The sequence below is a fragment of the Struthio camelus genome, chromosome Z (genome assembly GCF_040807025.1).
Source record: "Struthio camelus isolate bStrCam1 chromosome Z, bStrCam1.hap1, whole genome shotgun sequence".
Taxonomy (NCBI): Eukaryota; Metazoa; Chordata; class Aves; order Struthioniformes; family Struthionidae; genus Struthio; species Struthio camelus.
The window spans coordinates 80,107,049-80,134,777 of record NC_090982.1 but is presented as its reverse complement, the minus strand read 5'-3'; the positions used below and the strand labels follow the sequence as shown (position 1 = coordinate 80,134,777).

At 42.6% G+C, this 27,729-nt stretch overlaps 1 protein-coding gene across 10 annotated transcripts in view; it reads left to right on the top strand.

Annotated features, from left to right (window-relative positions):
- Nucleotides 1-27,729, top strand: part of LOC138060911 (CUGBP Elav-like family member 4) — a 721,412-nt gene that overhangs the window by 390,294 nt on the left and 303,389 nt on the right. For all 10 annotated transcript variants that reach the window (XR_011137894.1, XM_068928238.1, XM_068928240.1 and 7 more), the window contains exon 3: nucleotides 15,002-15,050. Coding sequence is in view for 9 of the 10 variants with exons in the window: in XM_068928238.1 (XP_068784339.1) it covers nucleotides 15,002-15,050 (49 nt within the window). In the remaining variant the exon portion in view is untranslated. The remainder of the gene's footprint in view (nucleotides 1-15,001; nucleotides 15,051-27,729) is intronic.

The following is a 27,729-nucleotide window of genomic DNA, read 5'->3' as shown; positions in this document are numbered from 1 at the left end:
CCTATAATAACCTGGCATTATTGACCATAAGTGATTTAGTTAAAACACACACACACGCACGCACACACACACACACATCTTATCTCACATGAAGGAGCTGAATCTTGAATTCCCTTTGTCCAGCACTGGTTCAATGGAGCTTGTTACAGAGCAGAGAGGGACATTTTGGCCTAGCAAGAAATTAATGTTAATTGAAGCAACGTTTCTGATGATCCTCTAGAAAAAGTCTTGTGAGAAATAATCACAATACCTGGAGCAGCAAACAAATTGTTCCAAACCTCTTCTCAAATGTCTGTGAGCTCAAACATTTGCTGAACTTCAGCAAAGTTCACAAATTTTAAGACCAGGGAGGATGATTTTAATCAAGCAACCTGACCCTGCCATAAGGCAGGCTAGAGAATGAGGAATTCTCTGTCAAGACCAAAATAACCTGTGGCTGAACTGGAGTACAGCAGTTAGGGAGAAGGAAAAACATTCAGTTTTGATGTCAGACCTCTCACTCTCCTATTATTTCTTGGTTCTGCTGAGACAGCTCTTCCCTTCCTGGTTTCTCTTAGAAGTGGAAGCGCTGACTTTAGCTTCTTTGAAGGCATGAAATACCGGTCACCCTGCCAGAAAGCTGCTCAGGACTCACCTCCAGCCTCAGGCCCCCACCCTCCAATTGGATCCGCTGGGGCAGGAATTCCTGTGTTCGCATGAAACCGCCCACTGGCTTCTCGTGCTTAAATGGAGCCCTATAGAAGTGCAGATGTCTGGGCTAGTGAGCTTGGCTGGTCAGATAAGGATCTGAACGAGTAACAGTTTAAGTGAGCCAGATTTCTGAATGAGATATGAGCCCAACCACTAGCACAACTGCCATATGCCTTCATAAACTGGCTGTATTTGAGTCCGGATCTGAATTTTGCGGCTGGCCCTAATTATGGAAAGTTTCTGTCCAACTTCTGACAGCGGAAACTTTGCAGCTTGGACCTGTTCCTTATTGTCTACCAGTGCTCAACAAAGAGCCGTAAAGCCTCTAATTCTGTTCTTTGTATATGAAGCAACTAAGCTAGGTGTGCCTGGCTTATTCATGTTGGTCTTTGGGGTCAGAGGGACATAGATGTGAAAGCAAGGCTCCTTTTGGTTTCGCATTTACCTAATGTAGGACTTTTAAGAGATGATGGAAGAACAAACTTACTAACTCTGCATGGTACACAAACAGCTAGGAATTGGCATTTATAGTGCAGAAGGGTGGGAAGACCGCCAAGATGGAGGGATTTGTTCCCTGGCTCCTCAAAGCTCATGGTAGATTTTTCCTACTGACTCCAACAGTCAGTGGAACCAGCTGGAGCTCCTCACGCAATCCAGGATCACTGCAGAAAGAAAATCTTTGAAGTCAAAGGTGTGATCTAGTCTGCATACTGAAGTGACTAACTGTTGCATGCATTTTAAGTTCCTAATGAAGCAGGCTTCGCAGAGTAAACCCTTAATTTCTCCATCTAGGAAATTAGGTCTGCCTAATTTAGATGTCTAAATTTAAGCAGACAAGAGCTCCCTCTGGAGGTCTCCAAAGGACAGCTGTTTCTCTTCACTGACAAGGCAGGATGCTTTTATCAGGAAGGCAGTTTCATGAGACAACTACAGCTTAGGTGCAAGCGGAGCCCCTGTGTTAAGTAAATAGGATCTCTTCCCAGGTTTCCTTTTTTCCTTCCAGTGTTAGAGATATATCAGGGGCAGAGGGGGAATAGGACCATCTGAAAAGAACCAATACAGTTTCTTGCTGTACGAAGGTAAGGGGCATGATAATCTAGGATATAATGTCCCTGTCTCTGAAAAGTTACTGTAAGCAACAGGAGAAGCACTGTGTCTGATCTGTATGTGCACACCGTCACTTACTAGTGACTAGTATACTCCTGAGACCAGCCCAAAATATCCCACTTCAGCTGTACATGACACCACTACCCAAGATGGCTTCCGACTCTGTCGTTCCTTCCTCTAGGTATAATTGACTATTATACCGGCATTATCTGTGCCTTGATACCTTGGATTTATGGAGGCTCTAGTAAATATAAATTCCCCTTTGCACACACCCTGTTTAATCAAAACCTTGCTGGTTTAAGCAGTCTATTTTATTAAATTACCAACCTATGAATCCATTAACTCAATTAGAAGCAGCAGTTCTGTAGTCTTGAACAACGAAGGGGTAATATTGCAATGGTATACATTATGCAGAGTATGGCACGTTGTAATAACACTGAGAGCTTATATAGCATTTTACAACTTTTCAGTTCTGTAGGAATAATATCTAATTAATCCTCTCAATGGCCCTGAAGGTAAAGATTGCTGTCTAACCCCTTTTTCTGTGGAGGAAACTTAGTGGGGAAGGAGATGATAGGTAATAGTCTTGTGAAAGAGTTCAAGGATGTATCTTTGCACAGTCTGCATTCATAGCAAGTCAGGTTCTGACTCTCCAGACCACTCTGTTCCCTCAGAGACACATCAAGTGGTCATTTACTCCCTTTTCTGGTTGCAGTATCATAGCATTAAATGAACTGAGTTTATTTTAATATCATCTTTTCTTTTTTGGGAAGGGATGTTAATGGGACACGGAAATCTTACACCTGTTATACTGAAGCACCTCGAATAACTACTTGTTTCAGTAGTCAGGGGTTGATTTGCCGTGTTTTAAGATGTTTTTGGTAGCCAAACTGGCATGTTTTAAAATATAGCGCCAATACTTGTCCATCATTGACCACAACTGGCTTAACCCAAGAAGTTTCATTTTTAACTGTCAGGCTAAAAACACCCACAAGTTTTCCTATGTCTCCTCAGTCCTGTGATCTGATAGCAAATACCAAAGGTGGTCATTCCTTCCGCAGGAGCACTTCTAACTAGACCTGCAGTTTCCTCATGGGGTAACTATGATGTTTCATGCAAGAGATTACAAGGATGGATTCAGATTTGAACAGTATTCTTTAAATGGAACAAAAATTATGGTTAGAAACATCTTGGTAGGAAAACAAAGAGCAAAAGATTTTTTGGAGAGCAATATTCCACATTAAAAACAGACCTGTGGATCCCAAGTGATCATAGCTGCTATCATGAGGGAGTTACTTTTCTGTTATTTATTTCCTTGCTAAATAAACTAAATAAAGTGCTAAGCCCATCCATACGGAAGCAACGATGAAATGTTGACAGTAAGAGCAAATCCTAAATGTATGGATTTTGTTCTAAAGATTTATGTAGGAACATCTGCGTTTTATCAAGCTTAATCAAAAATTTTTTTTTCAGGTGGTTTTAGCTTTCAGCAGAAAAAGTTTCTTGGGAAGCCTTAAGTATTTTTACTGCCTTTGAAAAAAATACTGCAGAATTAGAGAGGATGAGGAGAAACAGGAACTGGAATTGATTTGAAATTGAAAAAGAAGGTGACAGGTTTAGGGTCAGTATCTATTATAAGCAAAGTACAGAGAGGAAGGAAACAGCCTAAAACAGTGAAAAGCAAATAATGCTTCTGATAATCAGCATTGCCTATTGTAAAGCTGCATCAATCAGAAATTATCTTGAGCAATCATGTATGATATGACAATATAAATAGGAGAGAGATTTTGCTTCCATATATTCATTTTCCTTGAGCTATATTTTGAGCACGAAGAACTTTCTTTTCTTCTGGAATTAAAACTATTGTTTAAAAATCACTTTGTGTCCAGAAGCTGAGGCTTTAAGGAAAATGCCATACTGAAGAGAACTGATGATAGAGTCTCAGAAGTTAGAAACCCTGGCAATGCTTGTAGGCAGCTTGTGTCAGGGTTACCTTTAAATATAGACAGGTTTGTGTTATACCCTAATTCAAGAATTGAGGGGTAGTTTATTTAAATGAGATGATCTAAAAGATGCATGATTACTCTTACTGGGCAGGGTTCTGATTTCTTTCATTTCATATTTACACCACGTAGGAGCACCTAACTTGCAACGGGGGAAGTGAATGTACAGTCTAGCCCAAATTTTCAAACATGCTCAGCACCCGCCAGACCAATATTTTTTAGTTATCTCTCTGTTATATTTGAGAACATTCTGGGTTTGAAACCGAAGGTTCCTTAAGCAGTGTGATTTCTTGCTCAGTTTCCCTCTCTGTGTTTTTTTACTCTCTGTCACATCTTGAAAATATTTCTCTGCTGTGATTTCGGAACGATGCTGCTAGAAAGCAGCAAGCCTTGTTCTGCTCTGTGATGTTTCAAACATGTCAACTTTGCTGAGATGTGCTCCTGATCCACGCAGAAGAATCAGACCCCTGGAGTTCAGACACATACTGTAAAAAGGTTAATGGCTAATACTGCCTGAAAGTTTATGGCTGAACTTCTAGTGGCTCTGATCAACGCTCTGTCTTTAATCAAATGCCACAGCACAAGAAAGAGGAGGAGGGAGGAAAGTGCTGTCAAATGAGTTGTCTCTTCTTGATGAAGCCTCTCTGGTTTCTCTTGCAGCATTATCCAAGTTGAACATGCTATGAAAGCAAGTTAGGGGTTTGAGGTAGGAACCAAGTGAAGCACCAACGGGGGCGAGAGAGAAAGGAGTAAATAACTTCGAGCTATCGGCCGTTGATGCCAGAGGTGGCTTGCTGATTCCGGCCACTAACAGATGTGGACAGGTGAACCTTTACACCAAATCAATCATCATATTTATTCTAATTGTATCGTAATAGTCCCCCAGGAGCTCAGTTCAAATGAGCTTGACATTATTAAAATTTTAATGCCCAGTTTTCATAGCTGAATGAATATTTAAAGGGTATGTCCCAGGCTTAAGTTATGATGATGAAGAAATTAATGGAATGTCTTGTTTAATGCTTTGGTACATGTTGATGCAGAAAAAAAAAAGAGTGGTTGTTCAGGGAGAAACGGAAAGAAAGGCAGTGTTTGGGCATAATTAGACAGAAGAGTAAAGCATCAGCGATGCATTAGCATCAGGCATAGCTCTTGTTGGACAGCCCTCAGCGGAGAGGAAATATTTATCATTTGGGAGAGGGAAACCAGGGTGCGATCAGAGACCAGAAAAGAACCAGCCCCACGTGAATGACAGATCAGAAGCAAATCCTGGGGACTCTCAGACTACATCTCTGCCTGGTGGAATAAGATTGCCAGCCTTTGCTGGCTGGAACAGACGCAGAAAACCACCTTTGTTACCTAACTGGGGTGTTTGTTTATTGTAAGTACCCAGATCAACTTTGAAGGATGGCATAATTAATCAGCGATACTCATCAGTCTAGTAATTATGCTATAGATAATTGTCAAAACATAGGACCAGATGATACCAGTTATACATCGATGGGGGTGAGGGATAGCTCCTTTCAAGTCAGAGGGTCTGATTCTGAACAGGCTGAAACCAGCCCCGGGGACTGCCTTGGCTTTGGAGGAGCTATGCCAAGTTACCCCTGCTGAAGATGAGGGCCTGCATTCCTTGGGGCAGGATCTGACCCAAGGTCTGTTTTATTCTGGAATCTGCAAAGATTGTGGGGTTTTGGTTTTCTAAACTTTCCATGCTTTTCCCAATTGAGGAAACGTTTGGAAAGCTAAGGATTTTTGTTTTCTCTTCTTTTTTGGAGGCTGTACTAATATTTTAAGGAATCCTGTTTGTGCTCGCTCAGTCATCATTAGGAACAGAGGGGCAATTTAAAACAGCCTCCAATATGCATTTCTAAGCTGTGAAAGAGGACTGAAGCAAAAGCTAATGCTCTATCTAAGCCCTTCCACGGAAGATTTCCTTTAAAAGGACGCTGTCTACTTTAAGATATTCTTATTCTTTCCCTGAGTCTTTCCTTGTTCATTTATTGGTTTGTTTGTTTTTTTTTTGTTTTATTTTTGCCAGCTCCTTCAGGAACTGCAGCCCTGATCCTGTACATAGCTAAAGGAGTTATCTCTAGGCGAGGTTTTCACACATCTAATTTGAGGTGTGATTTCAAATCAGTTTAGACAAACCAGCGGAGAAGGTGGCATAGTTGCTGGGGGATGGGGAGTTGTGTGTGGTTTTTGTTGGATTTTTTTTTCCCTGCTTATTTCATGTTAGTTCAAAGTAAGTAGACCGTACCTGCACACCAATGTAACTGAAGGAAAGGTACAGCTGTAGCTCCTGTATCATGATAGTGGCATCCCTTGTGAAGGAAGCCCCTATACTTTAGAGGCTTCCCACATGGAATAAGTTTAAGTAAGTAAGTCCAGCATTCTTGGGGTGCCAGACTGTGGTAACAGACTACTAGCTCCTATCCTGCAGCAAACATACTCCACAGATCAACCTCACCCTTAGGAGAGGGGAAAGTAGGGTAGGAAGAAGAGAGAACACGTTCCTCTTGAAAGCAGGACCAGTGCTGGGTCAGAATCAGTTTCTGGCTCAGAGAAGAGCTAATCTAGTACCAAGGAAATCACTGCTTGCAACTTTAATGCTATGATGCCCTCCTTCGGTTCCTGGGGATACTGTGGTTGAGTTCAGGCCTTGAGGCTACTTGCACGTCTGCACCAGTGAGAGAGCTTTAATTTCATGTTTCTAGAAGTGGGTGAAAGCAACTAGCTAATTTACACTGCTTACTCAGTTGTTTGTTAAAAGGCACAGCCATGGAAAACATTTCTCCATGGGCAAAAAGGCTGGCTACGGTTCTTATCTTTGTGGCCAGGCATAAAAAGCCACAAGCACAGAAGGTCTAATCTTCTTGGATGGATAGTGGCCAAGCTCCTTTTGAACTCAAAGCACCAAAGTCAACGGGAGCTTGGGCTTGCCTAAATTCTGCAGAGTCAAGCCAAGCAACCATCAGTAGCAAAGGCAGCATTTGGGTCTTGCTTCAGAAGAAGAGCTAAAGCTTAGAAAATGAAGAGCACAGCAAGGAAGCGCCAACAGCCAGAGGTTATTGGCTCAGGATAAGGAAATGACTAGAACAGCTGTTCTTCTCTAAATGAGGAGGCAGAGGTTATGTCTATAATGCCTTGAGCAGCACACCTGCCTCCCTGGCCTGCTTGCCTGTCCCATTCATGTCCACACTGAAGAGGCCTCTGGCCTCTGTGGAGTGGACCCAACATACACAAAATCATGACATACCCCATATGCAGATAACACCCTATCTTCTCCCCTTCTCTGCACTCCCTCTCCAAGGCAGCTAGTGAGCAAGTGAGCAGACTCCAAAGAGCAGCCTGGATGAGCACCAGCTGCAGGCAGTGTTGGTGCACAGCTGGGGAAACTCAGAGCAGATCAGCACAGGAAGCAGATGTAAGATAAAAGGTCTGTGCTGAGCAAGCTTTACATTGTCCAGGCACACATAACTGTACAACCACAATCACCTGACTGCATGTTGTAAAACTGGTCTAGGACCCTTGGTACATATTCATGTCACTCATGTAAGTTCTATGTTGCCACCTTGACGCTGTGTGTTATTTGTTAGTCGTGCTGGCGAGTTTAAGGTTGTCTTGGTTGTGTCTATACGGGCTACCTTCACATGTGGATTGCACTGGTGCTCTGTCCTGAAGCAGCTGGGCTTGCTGGGCATCATAAGATGTAAACTAAGAGAGAATATGATTGTTCTCTACTGAATGCATGCAAAGTTGGCTAATAGAAAATGCCAATAGAGAAGAATCATTTTAGATAAAATGTAATTTGGGCACATTTTAAAATTTGATGTAAATTATCTTGGAATAAACTCAAGCAGGTAATTAACAGAAGAGACTGTGGAAAAGCTTACTCCTAGTGGTGTGAGGGAAGAAGAGGTAAGAAAGGATATCAGAAGACCTGTCTAGTTTTATATAAGAATTTGATGCATTTATAAGCAGAACTTCATATTATGATTACTTGTGGTACCAGCAATGAATTAGATTCAATGAGCAGGGTATGCCTTCCAGACTTTCCCCTTCTTGCTATCAGGATCCTCAGATGAATAAGTCTTCATATACAAGTCTTCATATACGTCCGAGTATACTCACTGAAAGCCCACGAACTTCTCTCATGTACAAGGGAATTAGGAACTACAAACATATTTCTAAAGCTAAAAGTGCCTCCGAGTTCCCATGTGACAGTGTACGCTTAGCTATACGCTGACTCTGTAAGTCAGCTTCCATCAGACCCGCTTCTTTCCAAGGAAAAGAAGACCAAGTGCACAAGCCAGGCGAGAGCCATGAGTGGAAATACATGCCCATCTGGATGAGCAGGGAACCAGTACCCTAGGGCATACTCTGTGTGTGGTGACACATCCTAGCAGGTGAACACAGACCTAGCCACCATCGTTTATAATGTGCTACTGCCCAGAGCTCTAGGCAGATCTCCCGCTTGGCTCTCTTTCAATCAGATTTGCATATGAAACAGTACTTATAGGTTATAAATACTCAAAAAGCAAGCAATGCTCTTTCTCTTGCTCTAGAAAATAAGGCCTTGTAGTTCCAAGCATCCTATTTTGTTCCTCTTGCTGTCCTCAAACCTGCCGAGCAAAGTGCTGAGATCTGTCAGCCCTCTTACCCTTCCCCACTTCATTAGAAACCAGAGGCACTGTGAGGTTGAGTCCCACATGTTCAGCTTCCCTAAGAACAAACCAAAGGATTCATGGTAGTGCAAAGACTTTATTTTACTATAAGATCAGCAGTTTCTTACTTGAGCCCAAACTGGTTTGCAGGGAGGAAGTTTTGGATTCCAAGCCACAGGCTTCTCTGCATGAACCTGAACTGAACTTAAAGCCCCTCTAGGTTCATCTATATACACGAGACAAGTGGAAAGATGAATCGATAGTTAGATGGATGGATTATAATGTGTTTTATATGATATATAGAAAATGCTCTCAGAACGCGGAGATGGCCGGTAGCAATCATTCTCAGGGGTAGGCACGAGAGCATTGACTGATTTGTAAAGGTCAGACCCTTCAAGATATTTTTTCCATATCTCATACCTTCCCATTTCAGGTCTTCTCATCTATTTGTGTACATGTCTATGCCACACATTTTTTCAGGGAAGAGGATGGTAGGGAAGAATTAGGAGTCCATGCAAGCCAGATAAGGGTTGGGATAGAGTCATTTCAGATTCAGTTCATTACTACAGAGTGCTTCCCACGAGGCAAGCCAATGTGTGTGTGTGTTTTTCTTTTTTCTCAAAACTTTCTAAAACATTTTCTCTGCCCTCTCTTTCGTTAATCCAATATGTTTTGTTTGTCCAACGTATAATCAATTTACACTGCCCACATGCAAGTATGCTTCAGTATGTGTGCAATCACATGTAAGTCATGAAACCACATTACTTACCTCTATTCCTCTTGGGGCAGGTTTTTGCTCTGTGCATTATAGCTTTAATATACAAGCACAGAAGACTAGCATTGTAGCTCATGTATGTTGAAGCAGTTTTCCTATTTCTATAGCATTCATTGAAATTGCCCTAAGCTAAGAATCTGGGCCCGGAGTTTGTTTATTTCTTCAGAGAGGAGATTGCTTTGGATTCACTCTCATGGCTATCTAGTTTAGATCACTGTAATTCAATTATGTCACTCAGAATCAGGTACAGAGTGATTTACTTGAACTTTGCAATTAAACACACACAATTCAACTGTAGGTGATTTTCTTGGCCTTTCCAACTTTGACACTAATACACTTTGCATTTCCTTAGGACCTTCAATCAAACTAGATTTTGCTCAATGCTTTAAAATTTATGACCCACTCCTACAAGCACACATTCATGCCAATACCTTTACTCACATAAGCAGCTATCTTGATTTCAGTGGAATTGCTATTTTGTACAAGACAGGTCCCCAAAAGGTTGGCAGGAGTGGTAAAATTAAATTTTTCTTTGTAGGTTAATTTTTGGGGGGGTTTTCTGAACTGTACAGACAAACCTTTCCAACTGAAGAAATGAGGAACAACCATATTTTCTGGAAATTTCAGGGCAGTTGTTTAACTATCTTTGGCTCTGATTAACATCTAAGCTATGCCATGATGCTACCAAGAACTACATGACATTTTTTAGGAAGTAAGCTGTTCTGGGATAAGATTTTCTTCCATGAGACTAGCTGACATCTACTGGTTAATGAAGATGCAGTAATCTTCACTTTATAGAAGAGAAAGCTAAAAAAGAAACAGATGCAAAATATATCTAGATTCATCCAGAAAGCCAGCATATAGCTGCAAATAGACCCTGTCACAGGTATACACCTCTGCATTTTCCACTGTACCAGCGTGGCTCTTTGGAAACATCAGGAAACATAGACAGTGAAGAACTTTGCTCGCAGCTTTTAGTTCCAAGTCTTAATCAGAACACACTGATCTCCTCTCAGGGAATGATGAAAGTTCTTAAGCCCTATAAGGAGAGGTGGAAAGGCTCTCTTATTTTTATTAGATAGATGGATCATCACTGTGGTCATGCTCCATAGTCTCATGTATCATACAAGCTCTAGAATCTCTTTTTGCCATCTGGAGTGACTTCTTCCTTAGGCACAATCAGCAGATTAGCTCCAACACAGCTCCAGGTGAAGAAGATGAAATCTATTCTGCCTTGGACATTGTCTTCTTTACATTACATTCTCTACATAAGTGCTATTCCAGTGATCTGTGGTAGCCCTTTCCTATTTTCACCTTTCCTTCCTATCTAAGATCACATTTGAAGCTATTCAGGCTAAGTCTCCATCTTTTCTTTTTTCTTTTTTCTTTTTTTTTTTAACTCTGCCCTTGTGCATTCTCAAGCCTGGTAGAGCCTTGATCCTGGCTAGAAAATCCAGGTACATCAATGACGAATGAAAGAGTGAGTGAGACAAGAAAGGAGAGGAAGCAAGTGAGAGGAAAAAAGATGGAGACAGTGAGAAATCAGCTGTCTCTATTTTCTACCCTTCTTTCCCAGGTGATCCTTCTACCTACTCTAAATTAATTTCAAAGCCAGAGGGAGCAGAAAAAGGTTGGTTGGGGAGAAAACGACAACCTTAGGAGGAAAAAAAAAATCATGATGCAGAAAAGCGTCTGTCCCTTGTCTAATTCCTGAAGTGGCCTGTAGCTGATGGTGCTGAGAAAAATACAGCAGCAAGCTCTGACATTTCATTTCTGCAGAGAATTGAAAAAGGGCTTGCTGTAATTCATCGCTTCTTGTAACTCAAACCCTTTCTGACAGGAGTACCTGCGCTGTCTTTTAACGGTGGCACCACAGTGGCTGTAATTGGACATGAAAAATGATGTCGCGTTTCTAGTTGCGGGGAGGACTGGGCTGGGGGTAGGTGGGGCAAGTGGCAAACTGACATGGGAAGATGGCATTTGGCATTATTTAAATGGGTTCGTTTTAGGCAAAAAAGGGAAAAGCCAAAATGAAATGTATGTAGGGTAACAAGTAGGATCTTGTCCAAGGAGTGCAAAAGTGATAATAAAGGTGGGTTTCAGCAGAGATAAAGGTGCAAAGGATGAAAAAAATGAGAAATGCTGCACATGTGAAGTTTCAGCTCCTCCATCAACCTAGCAGTTCACGGCATTTGTGGAAAAAAAGACCTGTAACTCTCTCTCATGCAATGGGGCCAAGTCACAGCTGCAGTGGTACACAGTGCCATAGTAAAGATGTCCAAAACGCTACTACTCCAGCCTCTGTTCTGAGGACTGCACTTTGGAGTATGAACTCCTTGTTTCTTTGCAGTAGAACCCTGACAATCCCCAGCTGAAGAATAAGCAGAGAGTTTGGAGTTGTGAAGCCCTCTGAATTCCCATCTCTCTAAGCAGGTATTTCCCCAGACTGAGAAAGATGCATCTTTCTGCCATTTTATCTCCCCGCTCTGCCCTTTCCTGCTCCCCATGCTGTCTCCCTGCTCCCAGAGTCTCTCTGTAAAGCAAAAAAAAAAAAAAAAAAAAAAAGTACCATAGATATAGAGAGAGGAAACTTAATTATTTCCCTCTCAATGTTTCTCCCTATAATTGGTGTCTTTCATGTCAAGATGATCTCAATTCGTATTATGGGCTTCGTGCATGCAGCACTTTCTCTTTGGTCTATAAAGAAATTGTCAAGTGTATAAATCATAGTGTACATTAAATTACACTAGCCTTTTACTTATTAATTTCCCTGTTTTTTTCTTCCTATATTCTATTCTTTCCCTTTCTTATGGTTTCTCTTCTTTTTCTCCCTCATGCCCCAATCTCAAAAAACGATGACCCAAGTATTAGTCTCCTTTCATTTTGCTAAAGGGCCTGATGCTTTCCTCTGCCTTTCTGCAAACTGTGACCAGATCTAGCTCTTCACAAGTGGGAAGAGCTCTTTCTAGCTTTTCCAAGGGCTGGATCCAAGGTTTACTCAAGTTCAGTGGGGATTTTCACCCTGCTTTTAGCAGGCTTCAGATCAGCTCCTAAACTGGTAAATTTATGGAGTGTTTTTTGCCTCACAAGGCTGTGTCCATTTTGGACTCCAGACATTGCCTTGTGAGGCTGTATGCAGCGCACCTCCTGTAAATTCCTAGCTACTGTGACTGTTTGACTGTTTCTCTTTATTAACTGTTTGGGACACAGGTTCTAGCTGTTTTGTAGTGAGCAGCAGGGACCTTTCATCCTCCTCTGACCATTGGTGTTAGACTAGGAATAGCGCCCGAATTAGGAACTCATAAAGACGGAGTGCAGCTGTCAAAAGTTAACAGCTCTTGAGTCAGACCTTGGTACACGGATGGCGTCAACGTCACCCTGCTGTAAACACGAACCAAAGAGTAGTGGTTGAACACTTGCATGAAATTAAAGCACGCTTAATGAGTGAGTACATTTGGCTTCGGTACTCTGGGCATGGGAATTAAGGGGGAGTTCATTTTACCTAACTAATTCTAACCTTATTGCATAGCCTACTTTTATGATCAGTGGAGAGGAGAAGGCACTGCAGAGGGTCACTCATACCATTCATCTCAAACACCAATCTTAGGAGTGCCTTAAAATTACACTTTTTAGACAGTTGGAGTTATATAACATAAATCCCCACCTCCCCATATGAAACAGTTCTTTAAATGCAACAACTAGCAGCTCACGTATGGTTACAGGAGACCTATGGCTAGATGTCCATTCTGCCAAACACATTACCGCAGGCTGTGCTAATATTTGTGATACTTATGTGTGAGCAACAGATCTTTACAATGCCATAAACAGAGGCTGATACAAGGTGTAACATCCACCAGTGACAGATTCTCTTGTTGGCTTTAGCTCTTCAGCTGTCTTAGTTCATTGGATGATACAGGCATTTAGGGAAATAGAAACTGGTCAGTAGTGTCTGGAGTCATTGCACTCGGAGCCAGATCGCTCTCCCTTGATCATTCTCTTTCTCTCTGAGTGCAAATCTAACTGTAGTCAGCTTATGAGTAAGTACGTTTTGCTCTCCAGACAACAATGCAGCAGGATCTGATAGACCCTCCATCATCTTAACCTGCTTGTCAGCCAGTTTGATAACTTCTTTTTTTTTTTACTAAATACATGTACAGAGCAATTAGAATAAATCTAGGTGATTATGAAATACTTTCCAAAAAAGGAAATAAAAAAAAAAAAAACAGCCTTACTGCCTAACTGTGATTAGCAACAAATAAGGAAGGGACAGAATCACCTCTGTTGCTTTCCAGAGTAACAGAAAATCTAGAGAAGAAGCACAGAGATACTAAAAAGCTAGTAGCAAAATATTTTGAGTGCTGAATAGACAGTACTAACTAGATACAGGGCACGCCAACTATAAAGGTTATGAATCTTTCATTAAAAACCTAGATGATCTAACACTAATGTTTCCAGTGTTTGCAGATGTTCTGCATATGGGAAACAGCTTTGTGAGGACCGTGCTGGACCCGATCTTTTCATTTGCCCTCTACCTCTATAACATACTAAACAGAAGTCTCGTATCTGACGTTTTCCAAACTTTGGAGAAGCTGAGATCCAGGCTTCAAGACATATCCCTTTTCTAGCTGTGACCTGATTATCCTGGAATGTGATTGTCGTGTAAAATGCTGTGAAAATCACCTTCAGGATTATCTACCTGTTCAGCGTGATGTTTTTCACCTGTGCTTTACCAGCATCAGAGCTCTGCCTACAGAGTTATGGGAAACTATAGAACAGCATTTGAGACCAGAGTATGCTGGCACTGCTCCCTCTGCCTCAGGCTCTCACAAAGCTTTAGAGTGGCAAATGGGTGGCTCTGTATCAAAGGAAAGGTTGTTTAAAGTGATGGGGAGAAAAGATGAGGATTCAGATCACCTACATGGTATTAGGCATTACCAGTCAAGATGATCATGGACATCTGCTGCCCCCTCTCCTGGGAGAGAGCAGCTCTGGGGATAGTGATGGTCCCCAACGCTTTTGTTATAGAGACAGAGGGACAAGAACCAGCTGGAGGACAAAAATCCTTTTCACAGCATGCTGGCAAGGTTTTGACACTTAATTATGTTCTGATGTGGAAAAAAAAAAGACTTGAAAAAGCAAAAGAGGGAGAGATTTTGATCACCATCCTACCTCCTCCTCTCCCCAAAACCCCATGAGCCAGCACTCCTGTGGCACGTGGACAAATCAGGTCCAAGTCTCATTCCCCAGATATGAATCTGAGTCTACTACATTAAGGCAACCTATCCTAGCAAGCCAATGGTTGAGTTGGAACTTGCTTTTCCATCTTATTTTCACCATGCCGATCTCAAGTAACCTTTTCAATTAAAATTTCACTTAAACTGGTGTTCTGACAAAGTATTTCTGTTCTGATGCAGTAGTGTTTCCGGAGGAAACTATTAGAAATTTAAGAACTTATGCTTAAAATTTCATGACCTAAATGAAATGAGTCAGATCCCTCACCCAGTGCGATTCAGCTGAGCCTCTGTCAAGTAAATGGGATGACACTGATTTACCTCAGATCAAAAAGTTGCTCTAGCACCCTGAGTTGTATGGTCACTTTGTTGCTTACTGATTGCTAATTAATTTTTTCCCCATGGAGTAAACCCTACTGCTAACTTAGATGCATTGTAAAAAAAAAAAAAAAAAAAAAAAAAAGCTAACATCTGAATATGAATGCTTGATTCCACTGTTAATTGTCTGTCTTTCTTTTCTTTTTCTTACAGATGAACAGACCAATCCAGGTGAAACCAGCGGATAGCGAAAGCCGAGGAGGTAGTTGACTGCATTGCTTTCAGCCACAGTGCTAAGTATAATTGTTGTCTCTGGCTTCTCTCAGGCAATGTGCTGATCAATTAGTAACGTAATCACTGCCAAAGAAATTCCCTCTGCAGCAAAGATTCTCTTTATTAAATCTCCTTTACTTCATCTCGCTTTCCTCATATTCAATTATTATTTGATTTTAAAAGGCAGGCAGGTGCCAGCAATTGCCTGGGAAACAAATAACTGCCTCGTTAAGAAGTGAAGCATCAGGTGCTGACTTAACAAAGTTTAACAACAGTGACAGCAGCATAGGTTTTTCAGACCTATGTTAGGCTGAGCTGCAGTAGTGTTTAATTTGGTTAGGATAAAGCAAATATTTTATCGTTTCTCTGACTGTGTTGCTTCTGTTTGAAATGAAGCAACTCTACCTTTGGAGAAAGCAAATTCTGAGACAGCAGATTTTCCTACACCAGCTTATCTAGATAAACCTATTGTGGAAGCTGAAGACTTCTCTTAGTTCTAGGGAGTTTTTCAGGATTTGCACAGGTGTAGCTGAAATCAGGAGCTGGCCTTGTGCTTTTCCATCCTGTGTGGTGGATTTGGAAGGCTTTGCTCAGTGACCATTCAATAGATTGTCAGCAATAAGATATTTTCTGTAAAATGTTTTCTGCCAGAACTGATTTGGTGATACTTTGCCGTACTCTTCAAATAGGAACTTATTTGTCAAATCAAGCACAGAGCTCACTGAGAAAGTGTGAGATGGTCAGTTATGTAGGACAAGTTACCTTTCTGTTTGTTTTCTGTTTTTGGTGTGTGTGTATTTATGTATATGTATACATATATTGTGTGTGTGTAAAATATATATAAAATATGTGCACATATGGATATAATGACACGGCACTTCCTCTCTAGTATTACCTTTTTGATTGAAACAAAAGAGAGAGGCTTTTGCCCATGTACTCATTAAGAACAGTAGTGCTTATGCATCATAGAAGTGTGGGAGCAGATTTTGTCATTTAGTAATGATTTTGCTCTTAGATGTGTGAAAGTTCTTTAATTTCCACCATGGAAATAGACTTCCTCATTTATGTGACTAGTATCTCTATGTTGGCATTAGTGGAAATCCCCAGCAACAACTACATAAAAGGAGTAAAATGCCTCCCAGACAGAAGGCACTGAAATAGTGTTCTTTTTCAGTTGAAAGATTTGGATTCCAGAGGCTTTGACTGCATCAGTGTGAGGCTGAAACTCTCCAGTGACTCAAGTCATTGGAAGAGTTTGTACATAGCTTGTAGTTAAAGGGTTGGTGTTACAGAGTGGTGAAACCAGCAGGTTGATAGAGGTTTTATAAGGAAGGGCTGTGATGCAGTGTAATTACAGATTAGAGGAACAACTGAACACTGGAAAAATACCAGAAAACTCAGGGATAAATCTTGTGCTTCCTGGAGTACCTGTAAAGTAAATTCCGGGGAATTTTGCAAGCGACGTGCAAGAAGTTTTTGACAGGCCCTACAATGGCAAGTTCTGCTACCGAGGGCCACAGCACGTTTCTAACCTGCAACAAAGGCATGTCACATCACACAGCATTTTCCAGTGGTTTTTAACAGAACCAGGTCAATTTACCCACTTTCCCTTCCCGTCAGAAGATCTGGCCCTATATGTGAATAGGAGTGGGTAAGCCATGGGCAGTTGTCAGTGGATGATCTCCTCGGGGAAAAGAGAAAGGCTCAGCTGCCTGGGCAAATAAGGGGATAGTGTGCACATTCCAGTAGAGCTCGTGCCTACAGCAAGAGTGAAGGGAGGGCCTTTTGTCTATTTAATTAGACATACCAAAAAATAATAATTAGTCTGGCCAATTTGCTTAGTGCGCCTACAGGGTATGTAGCTCCCAATCACTCTTTTTTTAATGCAAATCACTAATGGAGAACACATGCCTGGCTTTCTGGGGAGGGTTTTCAAGCTCCTTTGCTAAGAGCAGTTGCTTTCAGGAGGGGTAGTTTGAACTGCAAAGGGCTCCGGTGGCTGTTTCATTCCATGTTGCCCTCACGCCAGTGATTCCCTCCCCATTGCATTTTAGCTAATTATCCCCCCAACACACACAAGTCTTTTCTTTTGTCACCCGCTCCACTTCTGTATTGCTGCTGTCGGTGGCGATCATAGGGCAGGAGCCAAGCTGGTGTGTTCATCATTGGCGTGAAAGACACGTTGTCCTAATTCCCCACTGACAAGCTGCTTATGGGCTGGAGATGTTTGAGGACAGCATGACTCAAGGGCAACTATGGGAGAAAAGAACAATTGGCACTCAAGGGAGGCATTGTATGAGAACCTGCGTTCTTTGTGAGCCCACCAGTTAAAGCAGACACAGCAAGCAGAATGCTAAAAAGGAGGCAGTGTATCTTAGGAGCACATCAAAAGACTTCATTAGGGCTGTAAGATAAAGGTCAGCTTCAACAACAAAGAAACTTAAGTTGTAGCTTATTATACGCAGTCCGTGTATCAGGATGGGATGTGAGGGAAGAGGGGGGCCTGGGAGATTGAGCAGCTCTTCTATACAGCAAGCTTCAACCTGTGTGATGTCCACACTCTGACTATGCCCCTTTCTTTTGGTTCATGAGGAATGTTTGTGCCGGGTCAAAGTATGAAAGAGAGCATACAGTGCTGTTGAACAGCTGAGTAGTCTGCAAGAAGGCTTTTACTGTAAATGGTCAGTGGTATTCCTGAGGAAGTGAGATTGTGTTTTATACAGGGACAAACACCCACAGCTGCTAAAACATGAATTCTAGACTTCTCCCAGAAGCTTCTCTCAGAACCTGAAGCTGATGGAGATCCAGAATTTACTCAGGGAAAAAAAAAAAAATCAGCATTTTTTCCCGTGACTGGATTCTGGGTTTTCATGGTCTTTAAACTCTCCTGTATCTTGATTGTCAGTTGAACCAAAAGTGGGAGTGTCAGCATTTATTCTATGTGTGAGAGAATTTACGCAATTAGGCAATCTAGATTTGGGGAAGAATTCAAAATATGACTTGGAACAAATTACGCTTGATCCAACAAAGTGGAAATTCTGAGTACCTTTTATTAGTTTTGCTGTTTTTATTATTTCATTTGTTAATCCTCATACTGGACGAGGAGCAGGACAGAGAGTGCAATCCTTTTCAATAAAAACTGGCGTTATTTACATTTGCGTAATCTCACAGGGACTAGAAATGAATGCATTTTCGGTACATTACAGTACATTTCTCTTGGGAAACAATCTGAATTAATAGAAAATTTAGCATCTTGCATTCTTGTCTGTTTATGTGTATGCGTGTGTGTGAGTATATTCAAACAAAATGCTATAGTGGGGTATTCTTTCTCTCAAATGCTTCATGAAACCCTGAATACCTCACAGGAAGGCCAGAATCCTCTGCCATTTTATAGATACTTTATCAGTGATAGAATTGGTAGAACATGATAAAAAGGCCAAAAAAAAAATATTTAAAAAAAAACCAGAGTGAAGCTCTAGCTCTGCTAAGGGTAATTTCAAAACTTTCATTGACCTTTGTGTTATCCAAATCTTAGCGCTACTCCATAGGAAGGACTTTGCCATTAGATTAGGTGGCCCAATATGTTTTTAGGGAGGTAAGTTATAAGTCCACATTGAATTCTAGATTTAAAACAAAAATTAAAATTAAATTGATTTGATTTTCATCTTATTGTTGTTGATTTTTCTTGGTTCCTTGTCCTATATTCAGTTCTAAAAATAGTCTGTAGACATCAATGACTTAAAGTTTTGCAAACTCAGTGAAAGACTTCAAGGCTGTGTTGTGGTCTGGGGCAAAAGTTTGGAGCCATTTCTTATTTTATCCGTACTATCTCTACCTCTCACTAGACAGCTCTTGCTGCAACTGGCAGGGCTAACCTGTGATAAATACAGCACCTAGGTCCCACTAGCTTGTACTGGGAATAACATTTTTTAAAAGGAAAAGAGTCTTCTGCTACTTTAGTTGCACTCTGTTAGTGATGCTTGGATGTGCCATTGTCTTCCACATGCCTCTCAAAGGACTGGGGAAGGTCCATAGGGGAAGGCGTACAAAGATGCCCACAGCACCCACCTCAACTCAGTGCTAATGTCTCTCCCAAGAAATCCTTCAGAGAGGTGACTAGGTTCTTTTATATTTTGCGGAATACAGAAGGTTCTGGGACAAAATAAAATAAAGAGCCAAAGTCCAAAGTAGTTTAGAGTTGAAAGACTACAATGTCCTCTGAAGAAGGAGTTGAGTGATTTACAGGAGAGTCTGCAATTCATCACATTAATGTCTTCTGCATGCAAGACTTCATGAATCTACAAATGTCTCTGTGTGCGTTTGTGTGTACACATGAGTGCAAGCAAATTTATGTATGTTTGGGGATGGCAAGTACAAGTGTATCTTTTTATTTTCTCTCTGCTGCTTGGGGGACATGATGACAGCTGCTGGAAGGTTTGGACTGTTATATTTCAACTGACTTGCATCATTTCTCTACTCGTTATTCAACGCGCAGGCTCTGAAATTATCCATTTGGTTACGGTTTATTCCAGCTTCAGAGCAAAATGGCCAAGAGACCATTTACAGTAAGCAGCAAAACTGTGTTGCCTTACTCATGGACTATGATTTATTTCTTTTTATTCCTTTCCATCAGCTCAGCAATAAGGATGGGGCCAGAATGGCCTTTCCACTGTTTCTAAGGCCTATTTTCCATTTGGAAAAAAAAAATCTGGATCTATTTCTTATTCTTCCTAGAATATATCTAGCTCTCTGCTGCAGCTGGTAGGGTTTATCTGTGGCAAACACAGCCCCAGGCCCAATTAACTGTTCTACATTTAACCATTTTCCATTTAAGTTATTACAATTCTGTGGCTTGTGCTGATGGCCAAACCACCTCAGGAAGTTTCTCATCCAAATACTAGCCAGATTCAAGCCTGTTTAGATACCAAATTCAGGCAAGACTGGTTGCCTTCAGCTTAGTGTGGCTTTACATTGGTATAACAGTGCCACATGGAATAATTTCCTCCTGTATTCCTACTTTCTTCCTTGGAAGCGCTTTTCAAAGAGTGGTCTGGTTGCCCACTGGAAAGGTTTAAAAAGAGTGCTGAGAGGGAGTCGGAACATGGCATGCTGGGCAGTGCACAGCATCTCCTCATCTGCAGTGCTGGAGATTAGGCTTTGCTCACGTACAGGAAGTCCCCAGGTCTGCAACTATGCACATATTAGTGTTGCACCTTCGTATTCCCTCTCCCTTTTCCTCTCTCAGACATACTTGGCCTCCCTGACACTTCAGGCCCTGTGGAAGCCAGTTTACTAGCAGTTCTCCAGATCATACATTTACTAGCCTTTCTTAGAAGATTTCCCCACCCCAGAAGCTGTAGAGCAGGCTGTGGAAATGTCCAGGTGTTGATCCATACAACATACCCTTACATGGTCTGCCCAGCCCTTTCTTCAATTTCTCATCTCTTCTTTCACAGTCCCCACACCTCTGCAGCTGGAGTAGGTCAAAGGCACAGTTCAATACACCAGGGAGAGAGTTAATGCTCTCCTTTCTCACACATGGAAAAAGGCCCAAGCTGATTTCCCTCCACAAACACCTCCCAGAGGCCCATTAACTCTTTCAAAGTCACCACGAGCCCACCAAGACTCACCTTATTCTTTTATATCTTGAATAAAGGGAGGTAACATTCCCCTTGAATAAAAGGAATAAAGAGAGGGGCTTGTCAAGGTCATGCAGCACATCAGAGTCTGCCAGCCTTTGCTGTGACCATTGGACTTTCCAGGCTAACACCACTAGCTAGCTGCTGTTTCTGTAAGAGCAATCGTCGTCACATTTTATAAGATCTGGAATCAAGATTTCTGGAAGATTTTATCTCTATGAACAAATCTTTTACCACACCCAGGGCTTCACTTTCCCTTTCCTTCTCTCACTGCCCACAACAGCAAGATCTCTCTTCCTATTTTTCTCCTCTTGCAGTTCAAAAAGAGATTTCCAACTCTGTGCTAGCTCCTCCTCCTAAGTCTCATATATCTCCTCTTCCTGACATTTGCCATAAACCCAGTTAATTTGCTCTTTTCCTCATTTCTTGCAGGAGGAAGCAAAAAAAACAAAAAAATCCACCATCCAAATCCAAATATCTACTCTCTATTAATTGCATATTCAAAATGAAGGAGCACAATGGTGCTGAGTTGCAGTATCACTGTGTGATGAAAAAGGCAAAAGAATGACTGTTTAAAAATAATATAATTTTCTGTTTAAAAACCCACTGGGAGGAGAGAAGATGACCTCATGAGTCAAAGTGAAAAAGAAGAGGCAAGAACCTAACTGAAAGATCTTGTTATGCTGGGAGGCAGCCTTCTTGCCTCAGAGGTTGGGGAAGTGTCAAGCACAAAAAGGTTTAGTATCACTGGCAGAGTGGGCACTGCTATACCATTGGAGAGAAAGATGTCAGTGTCTTAAGTGCATTTGCCTCTCTGCCCAGCTAGGAAGGGAGCTGGACCTAGGACCACAAAGGCCACATTTAGATATTCCACAGTCTTAGGCACTGGTCTGGCCTATACATCCTGCTTTCTTTCCCATATGAACTGAGATGCACCAAGTCCAGAGCAGAACCAGGATGCTCTCCCAGATGTGAGAGAGCACATGTCTCTCAGTGCAGATGTTGCTACAGTCTTTGAAAGGCAGAGCTCAGTTTAGGCCTCCCCTTGCATATGGTAGAGGCTTCTGTGGCAATGCTCAAAGCCACTGGATTCGAAGGAAATCAGTCTCTTGCTTTTCATTTCAGGTCCAAATATCTGTAGTGTTTTCCCTTTAGCCCTAGGAAAAAGTAATCTGGAAAGAGTATTTTAGTACCTGTGGAAATCTTTTCTAGCTGTGGCTTTTCATGGGACTGATTAAAATCAACGGGCAATCAAAATCTCCTGGTTTATTGTAGAAATTTGGGATTGCATGACCATACCCAAGAGCTGACACCCTGCTGTCCTCACAGGGACGTATTTTCAAGCAGGCAGAACGAACTGGCAGTACTATATGCAAATGAAACCATTAATTCAAAATGGCCCTGGATGACCCCATTCCTGCTTTCCACTGTGTGGTAGAACTTAATTCTGGGGGATGGAAAAGGCTCCAGTAGATCCTAGTGTGTGGTATTTTATATTCTGTGGCACTACTGAGGGCTGACGTGCTCCAGTCCAGATTCACCTGCTCAAAGAACATAAGGGACATCAAACTTTTGTTCACGTCTGCCCTTTCCATCGTGACTGAATGTGATGGAAAGTTGCCCATCAATAGGAACTGGAAAAGATCCATCGGACATTATGTTCTAGCAAACGTCCTAAGGACAACATTTTAAAACCAAATGTTAAGGGAATAAAAGAAAAACATACCACACATTTTTCATAAAGCATCTGTAACCTAATAGTTAGCTGACAAGAAGGAACAGTCTAGAAACAGAGTCTGGAGAGAGGCTGGATAGCTCACCACCTTAAGGTTTTGCTAGCAGTTCTGTTTTCTGAACTACCACATGAACTTTAAATAATTATGCAACTTGTTTAACTCCCCTTTCCTTCTGACCTTTCCTTCATTGCCTGTTTAGGTTGTGATGTGCTTCTATTTGCTCACTTTTTGTGGCTCATGCCTTTAGAATTCACAGAATCACAGAATGGTTGAGGTTGGAAGGGACCTCTGGAGATCATCTAGTCCAACCTCCCTGCTCCAGCAGGGTCACCTAGAGCATATTGCCCAGGATCACATCCAGATGGGTTTTGAATATCTCCAGTGAAGGAGACTCCACAACCTCTCTGGGCAACCTGTTCCAGTGTTCAGTCACCCTCACAGAAAAGAAGTTTTTCCTCAGGTTCAGATGGAACTTCCTGTGTTTCAGTTTGTGCCCATTGCCTCTTGTCCTGTTGCTGGGCACCACGGAGAAGAATCTGGCCCCATCCTCTTGACACCCTCCCTTTAGATATTTGTATACATTGATGAAATCCCCTCTCAGTCCTCTCTTCTCCAGACTGAACAGGCCCAGCTCTCGCAGCCTTTCTTCATAGGAGAGATGCTCCAGTCCCCTCATCATCTTCGTAGCCCTCCATTGGACTCTCTCCAGTAGTGCTATGTCTCTCTTCTACTGGGGAGCGCAGCACTGAACACAGTACTCCAGATGTGGCCTCCCCAGGGCTGAGGAGAGGGGCAGAATCACCTCCCTCCACCTGCTGGCAACGCTCTTCCTAATGCACCCCAGGAGACCATTGGCCCTCCTGGCCACAAAGGCATGTTGCTGGCTCGTGGTCAACTTGTTGTCCACCAGGTCTCCCAGGTCCTTCTCGGCAGAGCTGCTTTCCTGCAGGTCAACCCCCAGCCTGTACTGGTGCATGGGGTTATTCCTCCCTAGGTGCAAGACCCTGTGGAGTGACACTGGCGTTCTTCCAGTCCTCAGGCACCTCTCCTGTTCTCCAGGACCTTTCCAAGAGGATGGAGAGTGGCCTAGCAGTAACATCCCTCAGCACTCATGCGTGCATTCCATCAGGGCCCATGGATCTGTAGATGTCAGGTTTGCCCAAATGATCCGTAACCCAATACTCCTTGACCAAGGGAAAGTCTTCCTTTCTCCAGACTTTCTGTCTTGTCCTCAGGGTCTGAAATTCCTGAAGGCTGGCCTTAGCAGTAAAGACTGAAGCAAAGAATCACAGAATCACAGAATCGTTTAGGTTGGAAGGGACCTCTGGAGATCATCTAGTCCAACCTCCCTGCTCCAGCAGGGTCATCTAGAGCACACTGCACGGGATCGTGTCCAGGTAGGTTTTGAATATCTCCAGGGAAGGAGACTCCACCACCTCTCTGGGCAACCTGTTCCAATGCTCTGTCACCCTCACAGTGAAGAAGTTTTTTCTCAGGTTCAGATGGAACTTCCTGTGGTTCAGTTTGTGCCCGTTGCCTCTTGTCCTGTTGCTGGGCACCACGGAGAAGAGGCTGGCCTCATCCTCTTGACACTCCCCCTTCAGATACTTGTACACGTTGATGAGATCCCCTCTCAGTCTTCTCTTCTCCAGGCTGAACAGGCCCAGCTCTTGCAGTCTTTCTTCATAGGAGAGATGCTCCAGCCCTCTAATCATCTTGGTAGCCCTCCGCTGGACTCTCTCCAGGAGTGCCATGTCTCTCTTGTACCGGGGAGCCCAGAACTGGACACAGGACTCCAGGTGAGGCCTCCCCAGGGCTGAGGAGAGGGGCAGGATCACCTCCCTCCACCTGCTGGCAACACTCTGCCTAATGCACCCCAGGAGACCATTGGCCTTCTTGGCCACAAGGGCACACTGCTGGCTCATGTTTAACTTGTTGTCCACCAGGTCTCCCAGGTCCTTCTCGGCAGAGCTACTTTCCAACAGGTCAACCCCCAGCCTGTACTGGTGCAGGGGATTATTCCTGCCTAGGTGCAGGACCTTGCACTTGCCTTTGTTGAACTTCAGGAGGTTCCTCTCTGCCCACCTCTCCAGCCTGTCCAGGTCCCTCTGAATGGCAGCACAGTCTTCTGGTGTGTTAGCCTCTCCCCCCAGTTTAGTATCATCAGCAAACTTGCTGAGGGTGCACTCTGTCCCTTCCTCCAGGTCATTGAGGAATATATTGAACAAGACTGGACCCAGGACTGACCCCTGGGGGACACCACTAGCCACAGGCCTCCAACTTGACTCTGCACCGTTCACCACAACCCTCTGAGCTCGGCCCTCCAGCCAGTTCTCAATCCACCTCACTGTCCACTCGTCTAGCCCACACTTCCTGAGCTTACCTGCGAGGATGTGATGGGAGACAGTGTCCAAAGCCTTGCGGAAGTCCAGGTAGACAACATCCACTGCTCTACCCTCATCTATCCAGCCAGTCATTCCGTCATAGAAGGCTATCAGGTTGGTCAAGCATGATTTCAAGAAGGCATTCAGTAACTGCCTTCTCTGTATCCTTTGTCAGCAGGGCACCCACCCCATTCAGCAGCGGGTCCACATTTTCCCTAGTCTTCCTTTTGCTACTGATGTATTTGAAGAAGCCCTTCTTGTTATCCTTGACATCCCTTGCCAGATTTAATTCTAAATGGGCCTTAACCTTCCTTCTCACATCCCTGCACGCTCTGACAACATTCCTGTATTCCTCCCAAGTGGCCTGTCCCCTTTTCCACATTCTGTAGACTTCCTTCTTCTGTTGGAGTTTTGCCAGGAGCTCCTTGTTCATCCAGGCAGGTCTCCTGCCCACTTTTCTTGACTTCTTACTCAGAGGGATGCACCAGTCTTGAGCCTGGAGGAAGTGATGCTTGAATATTATCTGGCTCTCTTGGACCCCTCTTCCTTCTAGGGCCCTACCCCATGGGATTCCTTCAAGTAAATCTCTGAAGAGGCCAAAGATTGTTCTCCTGAAGTCCAGGGAAGTGATCCTACTTATTGCCCTGCTTCCTCCTCGCAGGATCTTGAATTCCACCATCTCATGGTCACTGCAGCCAAGGCTGCCCCCAACTTTCACATCTCCAACTAGACCTTCTTTGTTTGTTAGTACAAGGTCTAGCAGCACACCTCTCCTCGTTGGCTTCTCCACCATCTGTGTCAAAAAGTTATCCTCAGTGCTCTGCAGGAACCTCCTGGTCTGTGCCTAGCTGTGTTCTCTTCCCAGCAGATGTCAGGGTGGTTGAAGTCTCCCATGAGAACCAGGGCTTGTGATCGTGAGGCTGCTTCTAGCTGTCTGTAGAATGCCTCATCGACTTCCTCTTCCTGATCAGGTGGCCTGTAGTAAACCCCCACAACAATGTCTCCTGTGTTAGCCTGCTCTTTAATCCTTACCCAGAATTCATGTATGTCAGGCTGATAGCATCATAGGGTTAAGACCCCAGTGAAAGCCTGTAGCTCTGCCTCAAATTATGTATATCGGACTATAATCCAGTGTGGAGAATGATCAGTGCCTTAAAGGGCACAGCCAGGGTGCCCCTCGCACTGCATAGTGATGTTTGGAGCATTTTTAACAACAAGGTAAAAATGGAAGAAGCGTTAGGAGAAGGAGAGTGGAGGAAATCAGAAATGTAATCCTATAAAAAAAATTCCACCTCTGTAAATACAGCTGAACTTCCTAGGTGAACCTGGGGACACATTACAATCCTACTATTTTTTTTAAATGTAAAGGTTGCTTGTCAATGGGTTTTTATACAGCATTAATAATACATTTATAGATACACTCCACAATTAATTTGCAAAGCATTTATGGCACTGAACAGTTAGAATGCATTATGATAATCACTCCTTATGCATTGACTTTATTGTGAAGGTTTTGCTGATCATTATAATTGGCTTTGTTATTACACAGGGATATAATAACACCTCTCTATGTAGTAGTTTATAGCACATCAATAGCAAATGCTTTCCCTTTATTGGAAGCAATGTGCAATTTATTAGAATATAGCTGAATAAGTGCAATCCATGTAGACAAATGAAGTTTCTAATGAACTGGTTCACAAAAGAGTCGAAATAACAAGTCATTTATTATGTATTTTTCTATTGACGAACTTGTAGTTATGGTTACATGGGCCTTTCTTTAAAAATGGTGAGGCATATTTTGCTGTTCTTCTGAAGAAGTGTTCTGGGGGAAAGGCAAAGTATAGGCTGTTTTTCTTCCTGATATTCAAGGAGGCTCACACCTTGCTAGATTTCACTTGCAGATCCCATTTTCTGGTTGATGTACAAAACTCCAGGAAGGCAGAGCTCCTGATATGAGGTCTAATGCAAAATACCATATAACAAGGAACGATAGAAAGGAGAACAAGTACAAAAGAGACTGGGATTCCTATCAGAAAAGTCCTGAGTTGCAGGTCACTTGGTGTAAAAAAAGGGTCTGTTTTATAATTAATTTAAAAAAAGCAAAAACCAAAAGGCTATCAGATCTCCAGAGTTTCTCTTCTGCCTGCCATGGTTAGTCTAGGTCTGAATTTCATTTTTTCTGGCAATTTATAGTGTTTGCAAGCATCAGATATATATATATATATATATATATATATATATATATATATATACACACATAATTCATGTGTATTTATTTATTCATCTAACTCCACCTGTAATCAATGTCAATCAAGTGCTTAATCACTTTTAAAACCCTGGCGCTAGGTAAATAAATATATTGGGGTGGATCTGGTATAGTTCAAACAGTTAAACTGCTGCCTAAGGTGCTGCCTGAGTATAAACTGATGCCAGAATTTAGCACATAGTGCTGTATACCTCTTTCTTCATGGCTATCACTTGGTTATTGCATGGATGCAAAGACCTTTGACTCTTGGGTAATCCCACATCTTTCTAGAAAGTGAATTTCAGTGTGATGTAGGAACTAGGAGATGCCTGGACTGTAGTCAATACCCTCAGCTGTTTGCACAGAGAAGTTAGAATTGAGCAGTTTAAAATAAGACCAGCTCAGCCCTGCAGCTTGATGCTGAACCCCCTGCTCTCTGCCTGAGAGTTTCACCAAGAAGACTCTTCCCCCTGCCAGCTCAGATCCCAGATTATGTAGCATTACAGCTTGCAAGAAGTTTCAAGACTCAGAAGATACTGCAGGTCAGTAAAGCTTTTCTCTGTGACATACTCAGCACATTCCAGCTGCTATATATATTTTGCAGTATGTATGTGAAACCAGTTCTGTGGGAAGAAAATTCCTATGTAAATAATTTAGCTTTCTG